This window comes from Muscardinus avellanarius (assembly GCF_963383645.1).
Source record: "Muscardinus avellanarius genome assembly, chromosome: 20".
Classification (NCBI taxonomy): Eukaryota; Metazoa; Chordata; class Mammalia; order Rodentia; family Gliridae; genus Muscardinus; species Muscardinus avellanarius.
Window position 1 is genome coordinate 9,326,118 of NC_137806.1, and position 23,427 is coordinate 9,349,544.

At 42.2% G+C, this 23,427-nt stretch overlaps 1 protein-coding gene across 3 annotated transcripts in view; it reads left to right on the forward strand.

Moving 5' to 3' along the window:
* ARHGAP12 (Rho GTPase activating protein 12) overlaps nt 1-23,427 on the forward strand; it is a gene marked incomplete at both ends in the record, with an annotated part of 90,383 nt that overhangs the window by 59,656 nt on the left and 7,300 nt on the right. For all 3 annotated transcript variants that reach the window (XM_080716924.1, XM_080716925.1, XM_080716926.1), the window contains 5 exons: nt 3,951-4,012; nt 7,432-7,513; nt 14,188-14,289; nt 15,960-16,058; nt 22,022-22,124. In XM_080716924.1, the coding sequence (XP_080573050.1) occupies nt 3,951-4,012; nt 7,432-7,513; nt 14,188-14,289; nt 15,960-16,058; nt 22,022-22,124 (448 nt within the window). The remainder of the gene's footprint in view (nt 1-3,950; nt 4,013-7,431; nt 7,514-14,187; nt 14,290-15,959; nt 16,059-22,021; nt 22,125-23,427) is intronic.

Below are 23,427 nucleotides of genomic sequence, written 5' to 3' on the forward strand. Positions count from 1 at the left end.
CCATCTCGCCCAGTGCTTAAACTTTTTCATTGATATAAAAATCACATAATATATAATTAACCACCAACTTTTTTTTTTTTTTTTTTTTTTTTTTTTACTAGAGATTGAACCCAGGGGCATTCTGCCTCTGAGCTACACTCCAGCCCTCTGGTAATTTAGTTCAAAACAGGGTCTTGCTAAGTTGCTGAGTCTGGCTTCAAACCTGTGGTCCTCCTGTCAGCCTCCCAAGTCCTGGGGTTACAAGTGTACGTCACCACACTGGCTTCCTGCCCTGCTAGGACAGGACAGTGTTACTACAAACTCTATGGTCAGAACATGACCATAATTGGTCAGTCTTAAAGCATTTCTGCTATTTTCTTTTTTTCTTTCTTTCTTTCTTTTTTTTTTGGTTGTACTGGGGATGGAACCCAGGGACCCTCTATTTCCAGGCTACACTCCCAGACCTATTTTATATTTTATTTGGAAACAGGTTCTCTTAAACCAGTTGAGGCTGGCTTAGAAACTGAGTGATCCTCCTGTCTCAGCCTCCCAAGTGCGGGGATTAAAAGCGCACGCCACCACTCCCGGATTCACTTATTTTCAATATGAGTTTTTCTTTGTAAACGTTTTCTTTCTAAATATCAAATATATTTAGACTAGCAAATATATTTAGTTATGAATTCTGGCATATTTTACAGGATTTAGGATTTTTCTGTGACATTATCTCAGTAACCAACACAAAAACATCAGTTGATTTTGAGTCATATTATATTGAGAGAAAGAACACCAAATGGTATGAAGCTAAACATCTGTCTAATTTTGGGAAAAGTTTTCCTAAGCCTTGGATAGCTAAGCCTCTATTACCCATCTGCCCACTTGGCCTCGGCACATTCCAGACCTGTGGTATTTAAGTCAGAGCTTTGCCTGCTGTGTTGCTGGCCGTGGCTGGCATTTCTCTCATGTTAGAGTAGAAGTACCCTGCTGGCAAATTACTTCAGCGAACAGGTGCTGAACACTAAGTACCTGCTCCGCAGACCAGGCACCGGCTGTGCGCCACGCAGCCCTCCCATCGTACGGCCCGTGGAGCAGACAGCGAATGAAGAAGATGCACGCAGCGCTCTGCACGGAGGCTTCACAGACCCGGGGCTGCTGTAACCAGAGTAGCAGGGCCTCGGTTGCTTGTGAAAACCAGAAGCCTATTTCTCACTTTTTTTTTTTTTTGGTGGTACTGGGGATGGAACCCAGGGCCATTCTACCTCCGAGCTACACCCCAGCTCTATTTTTATTCTTTATTTTGAAACAGAGTCTCTCTGAGTTGCAAAGGGCCTCACTAAGTAGCTGAGGCTGTCCGCGAACTGCCATCCTCCTGTCTCAGCCTCCTGAGTGCTGGGATGACAAGCGTGCGCCACCACGCTGGGCTTACACTTCTGGTTTTCAGATGGCACCTTCTCCGTACATCCTCACATCGGCAGTAAAAATGAGCAATCCCTTTGGAAAAGGCACTGGCCCCAGGCATGAGCTGCACTTCAGGCCAAGCACCTCCCAAGGCCCCACCTCCAAGGCCGGCACACTAGGACAGTTCAGTGTATGAATTTCGGCCACACAGACATCTAGTCCAGTGCGGTGAGGGAGTCCAGCTGGGGAAGAGGTAGACCAAGGCCACTGTTGACTGTTAGGAGGAGGAGGAGCTCCGACTGCAAATGCTCGGGGAAGGAGCCAGATGCCTGTGGCTGTGGAGTGCAGGCTCCTGCGGGCCTCCATCCTGGGCCACCAGCACTGGACTTCCCGTGAGTTGGGCCGCTGTGCTCTCGCTGTCTTTCACCTGGATAATGACCAGCTCACTCTTCTCTTGCCCCCAGTGGGGTGCTCGCTCTTTCCTCCTTCCTTTGAAAACATCTCATTTCACCCGCCAGCTCCTTGGGTGGAAATTAACATTTCTCCAGTTTCTCCTACTGTGGTGTTTTCGCTCCTGCGGCTTCTGGCTGGCTAACTCTCACTCCTGTGCATGGGGCTCTGCTACTCTGGGAAACTTCTCTCTTCGCCTTCTCTCCTGGGTTAACTTTTCTATAGCAGTTACCACATTATGGATTTTTTTTTTTGTATTTTTAAAAAATGCCTTTGAGTGTGGCATGTTTAAGTTTCTTTTATAGAGCATTTCACACTTAAGGTGTTGGAACTTGAGTCTTGGTCCCTGTTGAGAACTTGGTGAAAGTTCTGGGCCCTTTTGAACAATGCTCATATAGTGTTGAACCGGTTGGGTCCATCTGTCGACTCAGGTAAGAACCCTGATTAAGGCGGTCGCGCTTATCCTAAGGCTTGGGCAGTCTGCCATGGCCGCTGTCTGTCCACCGCTCGTCCTGTTCCAGCGCCTGAATTTCCTCCCCATCTCTGCTGCTTTTACACAATCCAGCTTTGATATTTCTGTGGCCTTAATTCTCACGTCTCTGCCATTGCAGTTCTGATTCACGTAGCCAGTGTCTAACCACTCACGTTAACCTTGCTTGTTTTCCATATATCAAAAGATTTTTCCCGGCTTCTGAGAGGATGGGCAGTAAATTGAGAATCCTCTTGTTTAACATCTTGCGCACACTTAAAGTTGTGTACTTGATGTTTTTGTTGTGAGGCAACGGAGTTTATCTGAAAAAGGAAATTTATAAAGGTTTGCTTTTTGAAAAACTACAGTAAAACGTAAGGGCTATTTCCAAGTTCTCAGTATACCAAAAATGTGAGTTAACTAACACATTTCAGCTCCATCTATAGAGCCATCTTTTATCAGACCAGGCAAACTTTCAGACATTACCTTTTGGACATTATTAAGAAAATATTCAATGTTGTGTTTATCTCTCATTGAAAACATTCATATTTTCTGATTAAAGTGCATTGAGAAAATACAGCTGAGGAATCAGAAATAAATTCTGAATTGAGAAAACTTTTTTCTTTGTGTATTTTTATGTGTGTATGTGCATTTGAGTTGAATTTAAATTGTCTTGTCTCATATACATATAATACCTACTAATGTTCATAATTACTGTAGGCACCAACTCATTTTGATTAAATTCTTCTGAATATAGAAAGCTAAGACAGTGGGAAAGTGCTTTATTTTCACCTGGAGGAATTTTAAGATAACCTTTTTGCTTTAAGATGGCCTTTTTGCTTTGACAGAATTTCATAATTTGTGTCACTATTTTTGATAGCAGTTGGTTAATAAATCTAGTTTTTTTAGAGCCCAGCTCACCATGTGATATGTTTAATGAATCACATACTGAGATTTTTATGCCACATTAAAGCCAGTCTGTGCAGTTACTTTTGAGTAACTAATTACCACATTTATTCTGCCTATTTGTACACGCTGACAAGTGTATCAGGTTATTGGGTTTTTTTAGGTTTTCATTTTTGTGATGCTTGTCATTATTGCATTTTATCATTTTCTTTAAACAGGAAAACATATTCCTCATGCTGACTTGTTCATATGAAAATCTGATTTTGACACAAAGTATCTAGTGGCTGCTGTGACTTAGAGAAATGTTCAATTTGAAAATTACTGAAAATTACTTAATACTTTTGTATTAGGAAGATTATATTACTAATGTACTGTTGAACTAAGCATCTGCCTACTGACTAATCTTTTCTTTTTTTTTTCTTTTCTTTTTTTGGTGGTACTGGGGGTGGAACTCAGAGACTTTTTACCTCCAGGCTACTCCCAGACCTATTTTTTACTTTATTTGGAAACAGGGTTTCACTAAGTTGCTGAGAGCCTCACTAAGTAGCTGAGGCTGGCTTCGAACCCGTGCGATCCTCCTGTCTCAGCCTCCCAAGTGCAGGGATTACAAGCGTGTGCCACCACACCCGGCCTAATCTTTTCTTTTAAGGTAGTTTTTAGACTACCACACTATTTTGGTTTGGTTGTATGTTAGGTTTGAATGTGATTGTCTATCTGAGTGTTACATCAGTGATACTACTCTGTTCCATAGGGTCAAGAGAAATACGGATTGTTAAACGTAACAAAAATTACTGAACATGGGAAAAAGGTTCGGTAAGTACGTACATCTTTAGTGTTCTTACCAAATTTAAATAACTGGAAAATTATACTATAATTATATTTTATTAGAAATGATTAAAATATTTACAAGAATTTCTAATAATGTATTTTCTAGTATAATACTGCGTATAAGATTGTTATGAATTTACGAAACATTTCCTTTGACATTTTTCTTTATTTTTTGTGGTACTGAAGACTAAATTCAGGGGCATTCTATCCCAGAGCTATACTCCCAGCCCTATCTTATTTTTTATTTGGAATAGGTTCTTGCTAGTACTGCAAAAAAGTGAAAATATGATAATTTAAACATGTTTTCTAGTTGGTAGACTGTAGATGATCTATAAAGATAAAGTTGAGTGTGGTGGCACATACCTGTAAGGATTGCAGGTTTGAGACCAAGCTCAGCAATTTATTGAGCTTTGTTTCAAGAGTTTAAAAAAAAAAAAAAAATATATATATATATATATATAAAGAGCCTGGGGTATATTTGAAAGGTGAAATGCACCTAGGTTCAATCCTTGTCTGTCTCTGTGTGTGCCTGCGTGTGTGTCTCCCTCGCTCTCTCCCGCCCCTTACACACACACACACACAGCCTGAGAGTATAAAATAAATTTATAAATAAAAAGGAATCAGTCTAGGATATCTCAAGAGATCCATAGAAAATAAAATAAGAATATAACAGTGGTGCCAGAGAAGTTCCAGTATCAATAAATACAAGTAGATTGTTTGTTCATTTATTTGTTTATTTTCTTATTTATTGTGGTACTAGAGATCGAACTTAGGGGGCATTCTTACATTCATCTATTAAAACAAAAACATGATCAGAATGAAACATAAAATAAAGCCCAATTAAATACTGTATATAAATGAAACACCTAAAATATCCAGAAAAGGTAAAACAAAGAAACCTCAGAATAAGGCCTGGCAAGGTATGAAAAATGAAGCAGAATGAGGAATCTTACTGGGGCGCACTAAGCACTGCACAGGTGGCTGCTTTACAATGGTCAGGCAGCCTGGACACACTCCACGAGGAAGGTGCGATCACCAGGAACAACCAGTCACCAAATACAGTCGCACCAACAGTCATGGCGCCAGGCGTGCTGGTACTAGCCTGTCATCTCAGGACTTGGAGGCCTAGAAATGAGGATTCCAGGTTCAAGACCAGCCTCAGCAGCTTGGCGAGACTCAGCAGCCTAGCGCAAGACCCTCTTTCAAAGCAAAAAATAACCAAGGACTGGAGATGTAGCTTGGAGATAGAATGCCCCTGGACTCTGTCTAGTACCACCTCCTACCCCAAGCCCATAAGCACCAACTATAGGAAATAAATGGAGAAATGGAAACTTAGTTGTAATTAATTTTATTTCACTTCTCCTAATCCATGAAGGTCAAAGAGAAATTAATGAAAGAGTAAAGTAGGTCTGATTGATAGGTACTAAATGTCTTTGAGTACCTGTAGAGTTTTCACAAAACTGGCCATATGTTTGGCTGTAATTCTCTCAGTGATGGATTCAACATTCAGTTTTACTCTCTCTGCAGTTGAATTCCCTTATAAGTTAATTTTAATTTCTTTTCCTGTTTGCAAACACCAGTCTATACTTGCTATTTGAAAAGTACTTTGCTAGGCCTGAGAAAGAAACAAAAATAAATGAAACACTGTTTCTGCCTTCATATAATTTACACCAGTGGGAGGGATATTTAAGTGAGAATCTCTAGTACAGAACTGCATATCATGAAGGCAGAAGCAAGTGGGACATGGCCAGTGCAGACTGGTCAGCTGTAAAGTTCTCAGTAGGAACACTGGCTATAGCATGTTCAGTGTGAGTTTTTCTGTGTCTGGAGATAGGCTTACTTCTTTAAAAGCTCCATATATACCACCGTGTGTGTGTGTGTGTGTGTGTGTGTGTGTGTGTGTGTGTGTGTTACTGGGGATGGAACCCAGGGGCATTCTACCTCTGAGCTATACCCCCAGCCTGATTTTTTATTCTTTATTTTGATACAGGGTCTCACTGAGTTGCAGAGGGCCTCACTAAGTAGTTGAGGCTAGCCGTGAACCTGACCCTCCTGTCTCAGCCTCCCGAATGCTGCGATGACAAGTGTGCGCCACCACGCCCGGCTCATACCTTACTCTTTAACATTGATTAGCTCTGTAATGTGGATTGAAGGAGAAGAGATGGGGGCCTTTTCCTCTATACATTTTTGTATCTAGAGTTATTATATATCTTTCTAGTTTAGGAGATAAAAATATCTCAGTAACTTCAGTGATCAGTAGTGTGTAACTTTATGTTTATAATGTGTGTAGTATTTACTGCCATGAGAGGACTGTAGATAACCAAGAAATAATGAAAGTGTGAAATGAATTAGGTGAATGATAAACAGGTAGGTTCAATTTTAATTGTAGATAAGAATTCTTGCCAAATATGATGTTCTGTTTGTATGACTTTAAATTTCTGTCCTTGACCACAGTGAGATGTATTAGTTCCTTCATTTTTAATTAAGTAACTAATTTATTTATTTTTGTTTTGGTGGTACTGGGGGGTGGAACCCAGGGGCTTTCTACTTCCAGGCTATACTCTCAGACCTATTTTATATTTTTATTTGAAAACAGGGTCTTACTAAGTTGCTGAGAGCCTCACTAAGTAGCTGAGGCTGGCTTCGAACCTGTGCAATCCTCCTGTCTCAGCCTCCCAAGTGTGGGGATTACAAGCATGCGCCACCATGCCTGGCAAGTTCCTTCATTTTTAATTTTTATTTTTGGTCAGGATCATTCTATCTCTAAGTGATACCTCAATCCATTTATTTATTTATTTATTTATTTATTTATTTATTTATTTATTGTTTTTTGGTGGTACTGGGGGTGGAACCCAGAGGCTTTCTACTTCCGGGCTATACTCCCAGACCCATTTTATATTTTATTTGGAAACAGGGTCTCACTAAGTTGCAGAGAGCCTCACTAAGTAGCTGAGGCTGGCTTCGAACTTGCGTGATCCTCCTGTCTCAGCCTCCCAAGCGCGGGGATTACAAGCGTGCGCCACCATGCCCGGCTGAGTCCTTTTTATTTTTTATTTTGAAACAGTCTGGCTAAGTTGCTGAGGCTGGCCTTGTATCCATGGGCTTTCTATCTTAGCCTCCCAAGTACTGTGATTACAGGCATGCACTATCATGCCTGGCTCTATATTGGTTCCATGTGAAAATAATTAACAATTTGATTCATGGTTTTCTGATAATTTGTATTTGTTTTTGGACCTTGATGATCAGGTTGGGACTGTAAATTGTATTAACATTATATCCCCAATGAAAATAGTTGGGGTGTTAATAATGACTCCAACGGTTGGTAACAGCCAGGTAGGTAATTTCTAAAATGTGGTTAGAAGAACTGGACATTGGAGCCTTACTTGGTCATCTTTTAATTGCAGAAAAAACTGGCTGTCATCTTGGGCAGTGTTGCAGGGTTCATCTTTACTTTTTACCAAAACTCAAGGAAGTAGCACAAGTTGGGTAAGTCTTTCTCCTCTTGGGAGGCTTTACACCCTTAAATTATATGAATAGTATTCTACCTGAATTTCAGAAGATAATTTTATGTGTCGTCCTGGTTAGAGCAATGTGCATTTCAAAGTAAGTGAAGTTTTCTTAAAGACTCCTTTTGACTCATAAGAGAAATTACTAGCTAGGAAAGTCTTAATTAGTTGTATTATCAAAATCAACAGATTCCACTTTGTCCATTAAACGGAAAGGTTGGCTCATATTGGATGTTACAGAACAGAGGCATTTCTTTATGCATTTTCAGGGTATTAAAGCTTTTCTGGGCTTGTGACTTACCATCTTAGATACTGGGCTAGGAAATAAGCACTGATGTAGCAAGCCCACCTTGAGATGTGATCTGACCTAGTACTAGCCAGCGACTCAGGAGTCCATGTCAGTAGTTAGCCTGACTTAGAAGAAAAAGAAACGTCTCCTTTACTTGTAAGTTGTGGCGTTTTCGATGTGTGTGAGTGTTTTTGTTGTTCCTCACATTGTTGTAATATAAATACTGACAATCATAACTTGTGAGGTTTAATTGCTGACATTTTTTGGCTGTTTAGTACATAACAGCTCTTGTTCTTACTGCAGAGAATGATGTGCCTCTTAACCACTTACCTCTGGGACAGTCTTGGTTTTCTTCTTCCCTCCCTGGGCACAGACGAGAAAGCGAGGAATTGAACAGTTCAGGTCACTTGCTTAAGGCCTTCATCTTCTAAGGGGTAGATCAGGGTTTAGGACTTGGGCTCAAGAGTCATGCTCTGGATATTCCTGAAAATGTTTTAGTAATTGAGGTTGAAGTGTACCTGTTCAAATAAAACTTAAAATGAAATTATTTTAAATATATTTGGTCTGCTTCATATCTGTCCTACCTTAACCAATATTTTCATACAGTCACTAAGTTCACTTAAAATTAATGCAAGACCTATGAGTCTTAAATTTGATAACACGAAATCCATTTATAAGTTCTAAAAATTTTAGTCTTTTATAATGTAGCCATGAAACATTGTTTTGAACCGGAATGCTACACAGCACGCTAGTTCTCAGCTCCTGTGATGGGCAAGTAAACACCTTACAAGTGAGCATTCTAGGATTGTTTTCTGTTTTGCTTCTGGCTAATCTTTTGATTTTTCCCCCTCTGTTCAACCAGTAGAATGGAAGTGACTGCGATACGCTTTTCTATTAAAAGATGGAAATTTTGGTTTGACCTAACGCAGATGGCTAATTGTGTCTTTCTCTTCTTCCCCTCTGAGTTAAAGCACGTGGCGCTTTGTGTTCATACATTTCTAGGGGAATGCGAATTATTTCTTTCTTGCTACTTATGGCTCAACGTTTATTTGAAATTGAGCGAGGAAAATGAATGAAAGAAAAGGAATGGAAAAGCATTTGGAGATGAATAAGTAATAGCCAAGTCCCTGAAGCAGACTGCATAGTGGCCACTTACTAATTCCTTCTCTTTAGAGGTTGAAGGTTATGCCGTGCAGGATAAGCAGCTAGCTAGAGTGTTGTGGTACTTGACACATCTTCCAGACAGGCGAGCTTCCAAGGGGTTTAAGGAAGAAAAACCACGTTTTAAATTTAGAGACATCATGTGGTACCACAGCGCCCATCATTTGGATAAGATGGTTGCGTTCCATTGAACGTTTTTACTCTAGAATGCCTTATATCATTCTGAACTCACAAGAAAAATGCATTACTGCCAGAGGAGGGTGTATGGTTTTTCTATTTAAGGCTGTGTTTCTGCATTGCCCTGTGTCAATAGTGAAATACAGTTTAAAATTCAGTTTTGAAGTTGTAGAATTCTTTCCTTTCCTTCTCTTTCTTCCCCTCCCCCTCCCTTTCGTTTGCACTGGGAAGAGAGCTAGGGTGCTTGAACTCGGAGCTTCACTGAGCCCTGTTCTCTATTTCTAATTTTAAAATAGAGTCTCAGCACATTGCTGTTCAAGTATCTGGCCTTGAACCTGTGATCTTTCTGTCTCAGCCTCCCACGTACTGGGAGTACAGGCCTGCACCGCTGCGTAACCTGGCTGACATTGTAGAATTCTTAATGAATTTTTAACTTTAGAGATTTTCTATTTGAGTTTTTGACTCTTAAGTGAAATTTTATTGATATTGTTATATTATTTAAAATATTTCAAGAAGACATAACTAAAATAGTTTTAGTAAAGACGAAACAGATTTAGGGTATGGTAAAATGCTTGGTTCTATAGTTAATTCTCAATTTTTATTTTATGTCTTATTTTAGAATGTCAGCCTGCCTTGCTTTACCCATTCACACGTACTAAGGGATTAATAACAAGTTTAAATGGCCTAAGTAAAAGCAAGTAATATTATTTTAGTAAAAAGGTATGTGAGTGTATATATGTTATGGCAAATAGTACATTCAATAAATATCACAGTGTGTGACAAGTGCAAGGTGACCCTAACTGGGAATTAGGGTGCTTTTCAGTAGGGTTTGAAGGGCCTCTAAGGTGAGTGTAGGGGAGCACCCCGTACCCCACAGGCTGAGGCAGGAGGGTCACAGGTTCAAGGCCGGTCTTAGCAGTGTAGCAAGGCCCTGAGCAACTTAGGAAGACCCTGCTTCAAAGTAAAGAGTCACATAGCGCTGGGAGCATAGCTCGGGTAGAACAGCCCTTGGTTCCATTCCCAGCCCCTTTCCAAAACTAGCATCTAGCTCTGCTTCTGTGTTCAGCCACCAGCTAGACCTCTTGCAGTTAAGCTGCGGCCGCCCTGGTGCATGAGTAGAATCACATCCTGCCTAATGATGAGGCTCTCAGGTAGCCTGAAAGCCAAAAAGACAAACCCTGCTGTGAGGACCGCCCTCGGACAGGCCCTGGGAGGTTGGTGCTGAAGCCGCCCTCCTCTGAGCTCTGTTCCTCAGCATCCTTCGGTTGAGTTTGGGTGCTTCAGTGGAGGAGAAGTAGAGTTCTTTAAAATGTGGATTCACACTTTGCATAGACACTAAGAGAGCCTTTGAGAAAATAGCAGGCTTAAATATTGGACTCACTCTGGGGGACATGCTCAGTGAGGAAATACTGAGCAGAATCACTCACACTCTTCAAAATTCTGTGTTTTTAAATAATTTGCTTTGCTTTTTTTTCAGAGAGGATAGTTAGAATTGAGTAAATAAAATATATATGCTGCCTGCAATTCTGCTTTACAAGATAAAATTTGCACAGATGCAATATCATCCCAAACTCCAGCGATCCTGTTCTCCTTTATTTTATTTATTATTTATTTTTTGAGGGTCTGGGAATGGAACTCTGGGGATTTGACCTCTGAGCTATACCCCCTGCCCTATTTTTTATTCTTTATTTTGAAACAGGGTCTCACTAAGTTGTAAGGGCCTCACTAAGTAGCTGAGGCTGTCCGCGAACCTCAATCCTCTGGTCTCAGCCTCCCAAATGCGGGAATTACAAGAGTGTGCCACCACACCTGGCTCCTGTTCTCCTTTAGAACAGTTTTCTGGCAAATACTAATTGCCCACCGTTATTCCATCAGTAACATAGGCTTGTAGTGTGTTTTTTGTCTTCATCTCGTTTCACTTCAGAACTGTATGTATTGATGTAGTTTGTTCAAACAAACGCCGCAGCCTGCGGTGCTCTGGGCACTGTGCTGAGTGTGAGGTTAGAGGTAGATAACTGGGTCCTGTCTTCCCTGCTTCCAGCGAAGTCCTGGGGAAGAGCGAGGGCAGTGATGTGCGGGGTGATCCTCAGTTCCCCTCGGCACCTCTGAGTGCAGACGTCACCCTAGAAATACCAGCAGCTCCTCACTGCTTTATGCCTCGAGATTCCTAATAGTCACCTCCTGTGCCACGCACTTCTCCATCCTGGGAGCTGTCCTGTATATCATAGGGTGTTTAATAGACGCCTGGCCCTCCACCCCTACTTGTGAGAACTAAAAATGTCTCCAGACATTTTATCTCCTAGAAGACAAAATTGACTCTGTCCTAGAGAAAAAGCCACCATCCTAGAGGAAAGGCAAGCAAGCGAGCTGGTAAGACACTCCCGAGAGGTGATGTGCAAGGGGCCCAGGGGACAGTGCCTCGCAGTTCCCCAGCAGGAAGCCCCGGGGGGTTCGAGCAAGATGGCGGCAGGCCAGATACGAGCTTCTTTTACCCTTCGAGTTTTCTGTTGCGAACATAGGCTAAGACAAATCTCTTTAATACAAATATTATGATGCAATTATCTTAAAAATAAAGCACAAATTTATGTAATAACAAAGCCAGAAAATATTCTGAGATAAATCCTAGAGTTTTTGCAAAAGCACGTGAGAGTTGAGCTTTGCTTGGGCTGTGTCCGCTTGTAGAGTTGTCCTTGTCCTGCCTGGTCCCTCCTGCCATTTCTCGTATGCTGTGTGCCTTGTCATGACACCGTTTTCTTCCCTCTCCCCATCAAGTCAGTCTGCCACCGGGGTTCAGTCTCTGAGTTCTTGCTTTCGCTGCTTTCTTCTGGGAAAACTCTCAGCCGCCGGCCTGCTGTTCCATGTAAAGCCCGATCCTGTCTCAGCGGCCACTGTGTGTGTTCCTCTTGCATACCCCTTGCACAGTAATTTTTGTTTGTTTTTTTGTTTCTGCCATGAGTTCATTGGTAGGGAGGCGATGACAGCAGAGTGGGACTGGATTCTAGAAAAGAATAACAAAAGGATGCTGCCGCCGTGTTCATCACGTGTCCCTGCATTGCTTCATGCCACTGTATTTTTACTTAACTGGTTGGTTGGCTGGTTGTTTCATAATCTATAGCTTAACTATCTCCAGAGCATAGGATGAAACACCAAAGAAAATAACTTGATTTTTAAAATCATTTAAAAAAATGTGTGTTCAAGCTTTATAACTTTTGAGATACATCGTTTTTGCTCAGGAAGCTACCTGTCACCATCTTGTGGCTTTATGATTAATTATTTTTGAACAACAAAAGGTAATTACAAAGGCAAAGACTTTAAAGAAAAGGGTTAAATTTTTATTGTGATTTTATTACAGTCCTGCTTATAAACTCTAAATTTTGTGGGGTTTTTTGTTCTGTTTGTTATACCTAGTCAGTTTTTTAAACCGACACATTATTTTGAGCCGCACTGCTAGCTCAAAAGATGAAGTAAAAGGAACAGTGGAAGCCTAGCCATTTAAACGTGAAGCTCCTAAGTAGTCACTGATACTACGAATTGTGAGGAAGTCACCACAGGCCGTGGGTAGAGCCTTTTCCCAATGGCAAGTATAATTGGACTAGAAAACATTTTAGCAAAGGAAGTTTCTCATATTGAAGCATTTTCAGCACTTCTTCATGATCTTGAGATTATAGTTAAACATGCCTGAGAAGTATTAAAACAGCCAAATGAATAAAAACGAATACTTTGGATACTTTAGGAATACTCTTTTCTGTTCACACTTAGCAGACTTAATAGACATCTCAGTTAACAGTGCAAAAATAAAGACGCATCTATTTAACACATTTCCCGCCCACTAACCTTTCCCGTATCCGGTCACCAGGTAGCGCAGGTAGCGGATCACGCCGGCGCTCAGTCTTTCACCCTGAATTGCTGGGCTGTGTAGCATCCGGCTTCAGTTACTGTTTCTACCAACAAGGCTGAATAAAAGAAGATGGGGTGTAGGGTCTTCTGTTTTCAGAAGTTACTGCTGTTGATAACACAAAGATGACAAGGAATAGCTCTTGAAAGCACAAAATCAGGAGTAGAGAATGTTTCTCAGGCAGGATGTGCGCTTAGTGTCTGCATACTGCTATTTATACATGTGTGAGAATATTGTCTTCCTTTGTGAGTGTTTTATTTTACATGACCTCTATAGGAGCTATTACAATATATATACAACTTGCGTATGAAGACCTATTAGTTTGTACTTTTTCCAACATAATTTTGTATTTTTCCTCACTCTGGTGGTTAAAAAATTTTCCATGTGTCTTTATACATACATACATACATACACACACACGTGTGTGTGTGTGTGTGTGTGTGTATACACACGTGTGCACGGAGTGTGGAGATTGAATCCTGGGGCCTTGTACTTCCGAGTTAATGCACCCAGCCCTATTTTTATTTTTATTTATTTATTTTGGTGGTACTGGGGTGGAACCCAGGGGCTTTTCTACCTCCAGTCTACACTCCCAGACCTATTTTATACTTTATTTGGAAACAGGGTCTCACTAATTTGTTGAGAGCCTCACTAAGTAGCTGAGGCTGGCTTCAAACCTGTGCGATCCTCCTGTCTCAGCCTCCCAAGTGCAGGGATTACAAGCGTGCACCACCACATCCGGCTTTTATTTTGATTTTGAAACAGGGTCTTGCTAGGTTGATGAGAGTCTCACTACTTGCTGAGGCTGTCCTCGAACCTGTGATCTTCCTATCTCAGCCTCCCAGTTACTGGGATTGGATTATAGGCATTCATTACGACACCTGGCTTGTATGCATTTTTTTATTATGATGGAGATTGAGCCATTTTATTTACTTTTTTATAAACTGTACATCTATACTTCTAGACATTTTTCAGTTTTGAGGTAGGAATTGTTATTTTATAGTACGGAAGGCAAAGAATTGGAGATCTCTTGATTTATTGTTAATAATATAAAATTGGCCTTAATTTCTTTTTGAATATATACATATGCATGAATATCACATGAAAGTTTTTTTCTTTTTCTAAAATGAAGTTTGGTAGTAATCAGTCCAAACCCGAGTTCACGGTGGACCTCAAGGGAGCAACAATCGAAATGGCTTCAAAGGATAAATCCAGCAAAAAAAATGTATTTGAGGTAATACATGTTTTCCTAAGTAAAACTCAATTTTAAACTATTGAATCTTCTGCTTTTGAGTTATTTGGGGAACTAGTCCTTTGTGATGAGTTAAGGCAGAATTGGTGATTAAGTTGCTTTGCATCATAATTTAAGGAAGAAAGGTATGAAATCAGCTTCACGTGTGTGAGTTACTGGAACTGAGACTATATCACAAGCCTTGCTTTTGTAATCCTGCCTTCCCCAGCAACAGTGTAAATGACATGGTTCCCTTTCCTACCCGATCTGACACTAAAAAGGAAAGGAGGTACTAATACAGGGGGCCGTGGTATGTGGAGCCAGGAAGGAGATTGGGGATGTTTTTACCTTCCTCTAGATTTTGCTGTAGACCTAAAACCAATCCAAAAAAATGAAATCTTAAAAAAAATAAAAATGAGATGAAGACCTTTCCATTTTGTGACTCAGAACTGTCCACAGATTAATGTGTGATCTGTATCAGTTATTTAAAAATTTTTATTATTTATTTGCCTCTTTATTTACTGTCTTGTGTGAGGATACTAAGATTCTACTCCTGAGCTACACACCAGCCCTATTTTATTGTTTTATTTTGACACAAGGTGTTGCTAAGTTGTGGGGTTGGCCGTGAACCGTGATCCTCTGGTTTAGCTCCCACAGACTGGGATAACAAGCACACGTGCTCCACCATGCCCGGCTTCTATCAGTTACTTTTGCTTGTGCCCCTTGGCCGGGGCTTGAGCTCTCTGCTTTCCAGGAGACTGCTACAGGCTCCCTCACAGGGCCGCCTCTGGGTTCCCAGGGTCTTTCTTCTCAGCCATTATATGTGCCTTTTTTTTTTTTTTTTTTTTTTGGTGGTACTGGGGTTCCTGGAAGCCCTTCTACCTCTGGGCTACACTCCCAGACCTATTTTTACATTTTTATTTGGAAACAGGGTCTCCTAAGCCAGCGCGCGCGGCTGGCTTCGAACCTGTGCGATCCTCCTGTCTCTGCCTCCCAAGAGCGGGGATTACAAGCGTGCGCCACCACGCCCGACTATATATGTGCCTTTTTAAGTAGAAAATCCTGAAAACTTACTCCCTTCAGATAGTCTTTTTGTAACCAGATAGACAGATTTCAAGCTATGTAAAAAAAAAAAAAAGTCATAGATTTTATTTCTTTATGAATGAATTTTGTTTGTTATAATTTTAAGTACATAGCTCTGACATTCATAGTCATTTTAGTTTCAGCGTTTGTATTGGAGTTTGGTATCCCAAATTATTAGATTAGATTTTCATGTTTAATAAAATAACTTAAAGAGATTTTTTTAAAAACAGTACTGGGGTTGAAACTTAGGGACATTCTACCCATAAGCTATGCTCCAGCCCTATTTTTTTTTTCTTTATTTTTAAACAGGGTCTCACTGAGTTGCAAAGGGCCTCACTACGTAGCTGAGGCTCTTCACGAACCTGGGTCCTGTCTCAGCCTCCCAAGTACTGAGATTACAAGCATGCACCACCACGCCCGGCTAACGGGATACTATTTAATACTACCAAAAAAGAAATTCCTTCGCCATCTAGTACTTCCAGCATTATGAATACTGGTCCCTACTGTTGGTTTTGTGAACTTTGGACTAAATGCATTTAGCTATTTTGTTGAGAATACTGACTTCTGCCCCATTCTCCTTCTCTCTAAAGCTGAAAACTCGCCAAGGAACAGAACTGCTAATTCAGTCTGACAATGACGCTGTGATTAATGACTGGTTTAAAGTTCTTAGTAGTACTATCAGCAACCAGGTATGTGTGTGACTAAGGTCAAATTTACTGTATTTTATTTATTCTAATTGTTCATTGCATTTCCAGATTCTAGTTTATATGTGAAAAGACACTTGATATGTAATTTATTTTGGCAAAGGTGTGGAAAACACAGTGTTCACTTTAGCAATCACGGGAGACCGGTAATGTAAAGAATTTTAACATTCTCTTGTGCGAAACATCTGCTGCCAGTGGATTTAGAGTAATGTTTAGACCAGTAAGGCATCATTCAAAATAATGTTAGATCACTGAGGCACTGGTTGGAAAAGAAGTAGCTTAGAAAGAAGAAACAGTGCTTAGCAGTATTTGTTCAGTGACTGCATGAGTCGGAAATAGTGCTGTTTGTTTGAAAGAGGTCCTAGGTCAAGTACAGCTTTTTAAGCACTCTTTCTTTTCTATTGACACCTCCTTAGTTTTCCTGCTCGTTCCCTTCTGAAGGTATTCAGTACTGTAATATTCTTGGTAAATTTCTTATTTTTACAATGATCAAACAAACTCAAATTTATATTCCGAAACTATGCTAATAAGAAAAGTAATAAACAGATAGGAGCTGTATAGTTTTATACTCTGTATTTTTACCTTTCACCAAATGGGGACATGGCTCCTCATTGATAATCATATATTGTCGCGCGCAGTGACGACTCTTACACGATCTTCCTCAAGCAGTTTTATTACCCCAGTTTCAATGCTCTCTCAACGCCCTCTCAGGTAAAAACAACATCAGTCTTCTATCCTCTCCCTCATCACTCCACCAACCCTCCTTCTGGCACTCTATGTCTCTGCTGCAGCACACACCGGTCACAGTGGTGGCTTTGTGATCATGTCCGTCGCAGCTCGGAGCCCAGAGCAGTCCGCCAAGAAACTGCTCTTCCTGTCCACCAACCCTCTTCTCCTTCTCCTTCCCCCCGCTAGGGCATGCGCGCTTTTTAACCTTCTCCTGGGCGGGCAGGTGGTAGCACGAGGCGTTGCGTCACTAATTATCCGTAAGGCGCCTGATAGGGCTCACTGCGCAGGCTCAGGGCACCGCCAGCCTCGTGAGCCTCGTGACTTGGCTGCAAGCCCAGGCGCCATCTTGAGTCCACGCTGGCAACAAGCCTGGGTGCCACCTCGGTCCTGCCGAGTGGGCCCCGACATATCTCCCTTTTTGTTTTATTAAAATAAGGCTCGGGATCGTGCCTGTCTTAGGTTGCCGACCCTCAAGGACCATTCTTACCCGTCATTGGGAGAACAATAGCATGATTGTTTCCCTGTCTTAGGTTGAAAGGTCCCGGGGACGATCTTACCCGTCACTGACTACCGATCCAGCATACTGAGCCGTACATGGGGAGATAAGCCAGCTTCAAGGGCTGCCAGAGCTTGCACCAATATGCGCTGTTGTTGCAGTGCGCGTTGTCGAGTTCGCCTGATATATCCAACCATGAAACATCATGCTACCACCAGCAAGAATGCCCAGAACGCCATGCCACCCCAGTCTTTTAAAAAACCCAATGTTCCGTGTATTAAGTCCATTCATTGTTGTACTGCGGCGACTTCCACGCGGGTAGAATTAATTGCAGCGATGGATGCTCATAGCTCAATCATGGTGTGTTCAAATTCACGGCTCCAAGTTCCTAGAAGCGTCTTGCTTAATTGACGAAACAAATTGCCTGCATGGGAGAAATTCTGATACTGCACATACGTTATACATATAGTCCAGATAATTGAGCTTGCTGAGCCATGCCAGCAGCCACATGTGAGGATAGAGCATTCATAGTGGCTGCAATAACTGCCACGGCCACAGAGGCCACAATTACAGCAATAAGAGCAGAAATTCCAAAGTCTCCAAGGGTGCATAGAAGCATAGCAGAAAGTCAGAAAACAGGTATCAATAAAACAACCTAAACTATCATTAACCAAGGTAAAGGAAGAGGGAAAGTAGAAATAATTCCCCAAAGATCTTAAAGAAAACAACTCATCTCTACGGTACCGAGCAGCAGTTTACAACTCTTACGTTAGGAACTAATCTTCTGACCTATCCTTTACACATTAGGCGCCTTTTCCAACTAACCTCAGGTGTCTTCCATCTATGGTGGCGGATTAGGAGAGGGAGTCGAATCAGGACCAGCCCGATTCTCTAACTTGCTTACACTAAAAAATATCCTCCTTAATGGAGCCCCCTTTGATCGGGGAAAATACAGCGCTGTCCCTCGCTTTTCCGCGAGCCTCGCTTATCCGCGAGCCTTATTTACTAAATATCCTCCTTAATGGAGCCCCCTTTGATCGGGGAAAATACAGCGCTGTCCCTCGCTTTTCCGCGAGCCTCGCTTATCCGCGAGCCTTATTTACTAAATATCCTCCTTAATGGAGCCCCCTTTGATCGGGGAAAATACTAAAAAATATCCTCCTTAATGGAGCCTCCTCCTCCCTTTTCGGAGTCAAAGGAGTACTTACCAGCCGGCTGCCCGGGACTGCCGAGGTTCTGATCAAAGCGAAGTTCCCCGTACGGGCCACCATTTGTCGCGCGCAGTGACGACTCTTACACGATCTTCCTCAAGCAGTTTTATTACCCCAGTTTCAATGCTCTCTCAACGCCCTCTCAGGTAAAAACAACATCAGTCTTCTATCCTCTCCCTCATCACTCCACCAACCCTCCTTCTGGCACTCTATGTCTCTGCTGCAGCACACACTGGTCACAGTGGTGGCTTTGTGATCATGTCCGTCGCAGCTCGGAGCCCAGAGCAGTCCGCCAAGAAACTGCTCTTCCTGTCCACCAACCCTCTTCTCCTTCTCCTTCCCCCCGCTAGGGCATGCGCGCTTTTTAACCTTCTCCTGGGCGGGCAGGTGGTAGCACGAGGCGTTGCGTCACTAATTATCCGTAAGGCGCCTGATAGGGCTCACTGCGCAGGCTCAGGGCACCGCCAGCCTCGTGAGCCTCGTGACTTGGCTGCAAGCCCAGGCGCCATCTTGAGTCCACGCTGGCAACAAGCCTGGGTGCCACCTCGGTCCTGCCGAGTGGGCCCCGACAATATATCAATGACAGAAATGAAAAATAATACTTACGGGGACCAGAGAGATCTTTTTCTGTTCTAGCATATTAGCCATGAAGCTGTATATAACTACTTCCTTTGCAGTTTGTAATATTGTGAGACATTTCTGAATCTTTTCCCTTCCTTTCCATTCAATTCTAACCAGGGCTGGACAGACCCTTATGTCTTTGCACCTCAATATGGTGGGGTACAAATTGTTCCTTAATCTCATCTTCCCCTATTCATTCTTAATGTCACCGTTATGTCAAACTCCTGATGTCACCTTTATAATTCTGTACTGCTTAGAAACCTCTGGGAATCCCGTTAAAATTCAGCAACCTGAGCCCAATCTATTCACATGTACCTTCTGCTCTACCCGTTTTAGATTTTCAGCTGTGATCAGAGTAATCTGTTTAGTGTCCCTTGAAAGCATACGCCTGCATTCACTTAACAAATATGTGAGCACCCTGAACACTGGACCGATACCAGCATACCATCAGAAACCTTATCTACGTAGTGTGTAGTTAGAGTGAAAGACAAGACACAGATCTGTTAATTTAATAAAGTGTGACGGGTGTTATGGTAATGGTGTACCAGATACTCCCCAAAACACACTGAGTGTAGCATAGTGGCATATGTCTGTAATCCTAGTACTTGGGAGGCTGAGCTAGATGGATTATAGGCTCAAGAACAGCCTCGGCAACTTAGTGAGGCTCTCAGCAACCTAGCAAAACCCTGTTTCAAAACAAATAAAAAAGGGCTGGAGGTATAGATCAGAGGTAGAATGCCCCTGGGTTAATTCCTCACACACACACACACACACACACACACACACACACACACACACACACACACACGAAAAACACTGGTTAATTAGAGCCAGCATAGTGTAGTAGTCAAGTAAGGCTCTACAGGGAAAAGTATTGTTTTATTTAATTGAGGCTTATAGGATCAGGGAATAAGCCTAGTGACCATGAATTTTTTTTTTGTGGGGGGTGTGATACTGAGGATGGAACCCAGGAACTGTCTACCTCTGAGCTACACCCATAGTCCTGTTTTTTATATTTTATTCGGAAACAGGGTCTCATTAAGTTGCTAATAGCCTCACTAAGTAGCTGAGGCTGGCTTCAAACCTATGTGATTCTCCTGTCTCAGCCTCCCAGGTGCTGGGATTACAAGTGTGTGCCACCACACCTGGCTCTGATTATGAAATTTAAAAATAACCTACTGCTTCCAAAGTGTCAAAAGATACTCAAGACTACATGTAGCAAGAGGTACACAAGACTTTTGCAGGAGAAGTCACAATTTAGAAACATTGAAGAAAGAGATATATAAAGGAGATATATACTGTGTTCATGGACTAAAAGTTTATATATAAAAAAAGACATATACAGTGTTTATAGACTGAAAGATTCAGTAATATGAAAATAAAGCTTTCTTCCAAATGATTTATAAATGTATGGATTTGAAGCTAGGTGTGGTAGTACATGCTTGTAATCCCAGTACTTGGGATGCTGAGACAGGAGGACAACAGCTTCCAGGCCAGCCTCCGCTGACTCCCAGCAACTTAATGAGACACTGTTTCAAAATGAAAGTATAGCTTTCTGTTTGGTCGTGTAGCTCAAAGATAGAATGCCCTGTGTTCAATCCACAGTAGAAGTAAGTTAGAATTTATATAAAGATGCAAAGCACTAAGGAATTATCCAAGATACACGACTTTATAAACTGTATTAGTTAATACAACATGGTATCCACGCAGAGATACAAAACCTAGACTCAGATCCATAGACCTTTGGACACCTAATGTACGGCTGTTCCAGTGAGGAAGAGTTAGCTTTTCAGCAGACAGTGTTGGTGTAGCTGGATATCCAAGAAGAAAAGGGGGCCCTTCCTTATACACAAAAGCAAATTACAGTGGAGTAAAGACCTCAGTGGGGGAGGCAAGGCAAGCCTTTACGTCTGAGGGTTTTTAACCTGTAAAAGCTACCTTGCCTAGGTTGAGGATGAATTCTAGGGTTTCCTTCAGTCCTGACACCCATGAGCCTGTGACTGTAAAGCTTGCACTGTGGTCACAAGATGATGCTGTTGTCTTACACTGTCATCACAGATGACACGGTTGTCATATCCGTGAATGTGAGCTGATCCTGTTTTCACAGTGCAGTGATGCGTGTGTATCACCAGCACACTGGCCTGCCTTCACCTGCTGCTCACATGCCAGGTAGTGCTACCTTCTTAGGAAACTCATGCTGGGAGGGATCATCAGAAATCAGAATTAGTGCCACAAGGGCGAAGAAGATACTTTGCTTTTAAAGGTTTGCCGTATGTTAGAGTTACTCATACTACATACGAATAGGTTTTTAAAGTTTATTTTTAAGAGTCAGTTGCTGGCCATTCTGAGCATTCTTTTTTCTTTCTTTCTTTCTTCCTTTCTTCCTTCCTTCCTTCCTTCCTTCCTTCCTTCCTTTCTTTCTTTCTTTCTTTTTAATGGTACTGGGAGTGGAACCCAGGGGCATTCTGCCTCCGAGCTACATCCCCTGCCCTATTTTAAATTTTTTATTTTGAAACCAGGTCTGAGTAGCAAAGGGTCTTACTAAGTAGCTGAGGCTGTCCGCGAACCCGGATCCTCCTGCTCAGCCTCCCGAGTCCTGGGATCACAAGCTGTACACCACGCCTGGCTTATCCTGAGCATTTTGCTGTTAACCTGAAGTCATATTAGAAGTGATGTGTGTCACCGGGCATGGTGGCGCACGCTTGTAATCCCCGCGCTTGGGAGGTGGAGACAGGAGGATCGCGCAGGTTCAAAGCCAGGCTTAAGAGACCCTGTTTCAAAAATATAAAATAGGTCTGGGAGTGTAGCCCGGAGGTAGGAGGGCTTCCAGGTACCCCAGTACCACCAAAAAAAAAAAAAAGAAGTACTGTGTGACAAACCTCTAACGACAGGCGACAGAAACTGATGAGGCGATTGAGGAGGAGACGCCGGACTCCCCGGGAGCAGAGAAGCAGGATAAGGACAAGGACCAGAAGGACCTCAAGAAACTCCGTTGTAAGTTGTCCCCTCGCGGTTGGCCAGAGGTTTGAGTGAGCTTGTTCTCTTCGTTTTTCAAAGATTTAAATAAGTCCCTGTATGGAGCTGAGTGCACACCCGCCGCATTGGAGGTGTTAGGAGGCTGCGTAGTTACCGCTCCGCGTTCCGTTCCTTTGTGTTAACTCATTCTTCACCGGGTTTCAGCTTCACGGTATGCGTCCCTAGGGCATCGTTGATTTAAGGTGCTGTGGTATTTCAAGGGAGTACATTGCTGTGCACTTCTTTCGAGGCTTTGAGGAAGCCGAACTGAGCTGACTTAAGAGTACGTAGTTCCTACGGAAGCCTCTACGTGGAATCTTGGGCTTCAGGAAGTCCACAGTCATGGTGCAAGTGCCACGATCCCCAGCTACCCGCCCGGCAGCCTTCTCTGGACTGAGCTGTGTCTGTGCACATGCACAGATGTGTGTGTTAATATCTCCAGCTAGGTTTTTAAGTTGCTAAAACAAGCAACTTAAAAAAAGCATTTTTTAAAAGGTTTTTTTTTTTTTTTTTAATTTTTCTTTTTGTGGTGCTGGGCATTGAACCCAGGTACATTCTACTTCTGAGCTACATCCCCAGCCTGAGTTTTTATTCTTATTTTGAAACAGGGTCTCACTAAGTTGCAGAGGGCCTCATTAATTAGCTGAGGCTGTCCATGAACCGCGATCCTCCTGTCTCAGCCTCCCAAGTACTAGGATTACAAGTGTGTGCCGCCAAGTCGGCTTATTTTTTTAAATTTTGATCCAGGGTCTCATTAAGTGGCTGAGGTTGGCCTTAAACCTGTGATCCTCCTGTCTTAGCCGTCTAAGCACTGGGATTATAGGTGTGCGCCATCATGCCTGACCAAAAAACAAAACAAAACACACACACAAAAAAAACCCCAGCATTTTCTAGTGGAGACCCTTGTGGAGTTTCCTATTGAAACAAGCCCTTGGCTATGGCTTTGCTCAGTCTAACTACTGCACGTTTTAGGAAATTTTGACCTCCGATGAACTGAATGACTGGAAATCGGTTCTACTTTTGTCCTACAGTCATTAGCATGTAGCAGAGTTAGCACATGGAATGTGATTATTCTTATTCTTCGTTAATACAGTCTTTGTGCTCTCAGGTGCTCCCAAGTACATTATTCTCAAGAAACAGAAACTTAAATGTTTGTTATTGCTGGACGTGGTGACGCATGCTTGTAATCCCAATATTTAGGAGTCTGAGACAGGAGGATCGCACAGGTGCAAAGCCAGCCTCAGCTACTTAGTGAGGCTCTCAGCAGCTTAGTGAGACCCTC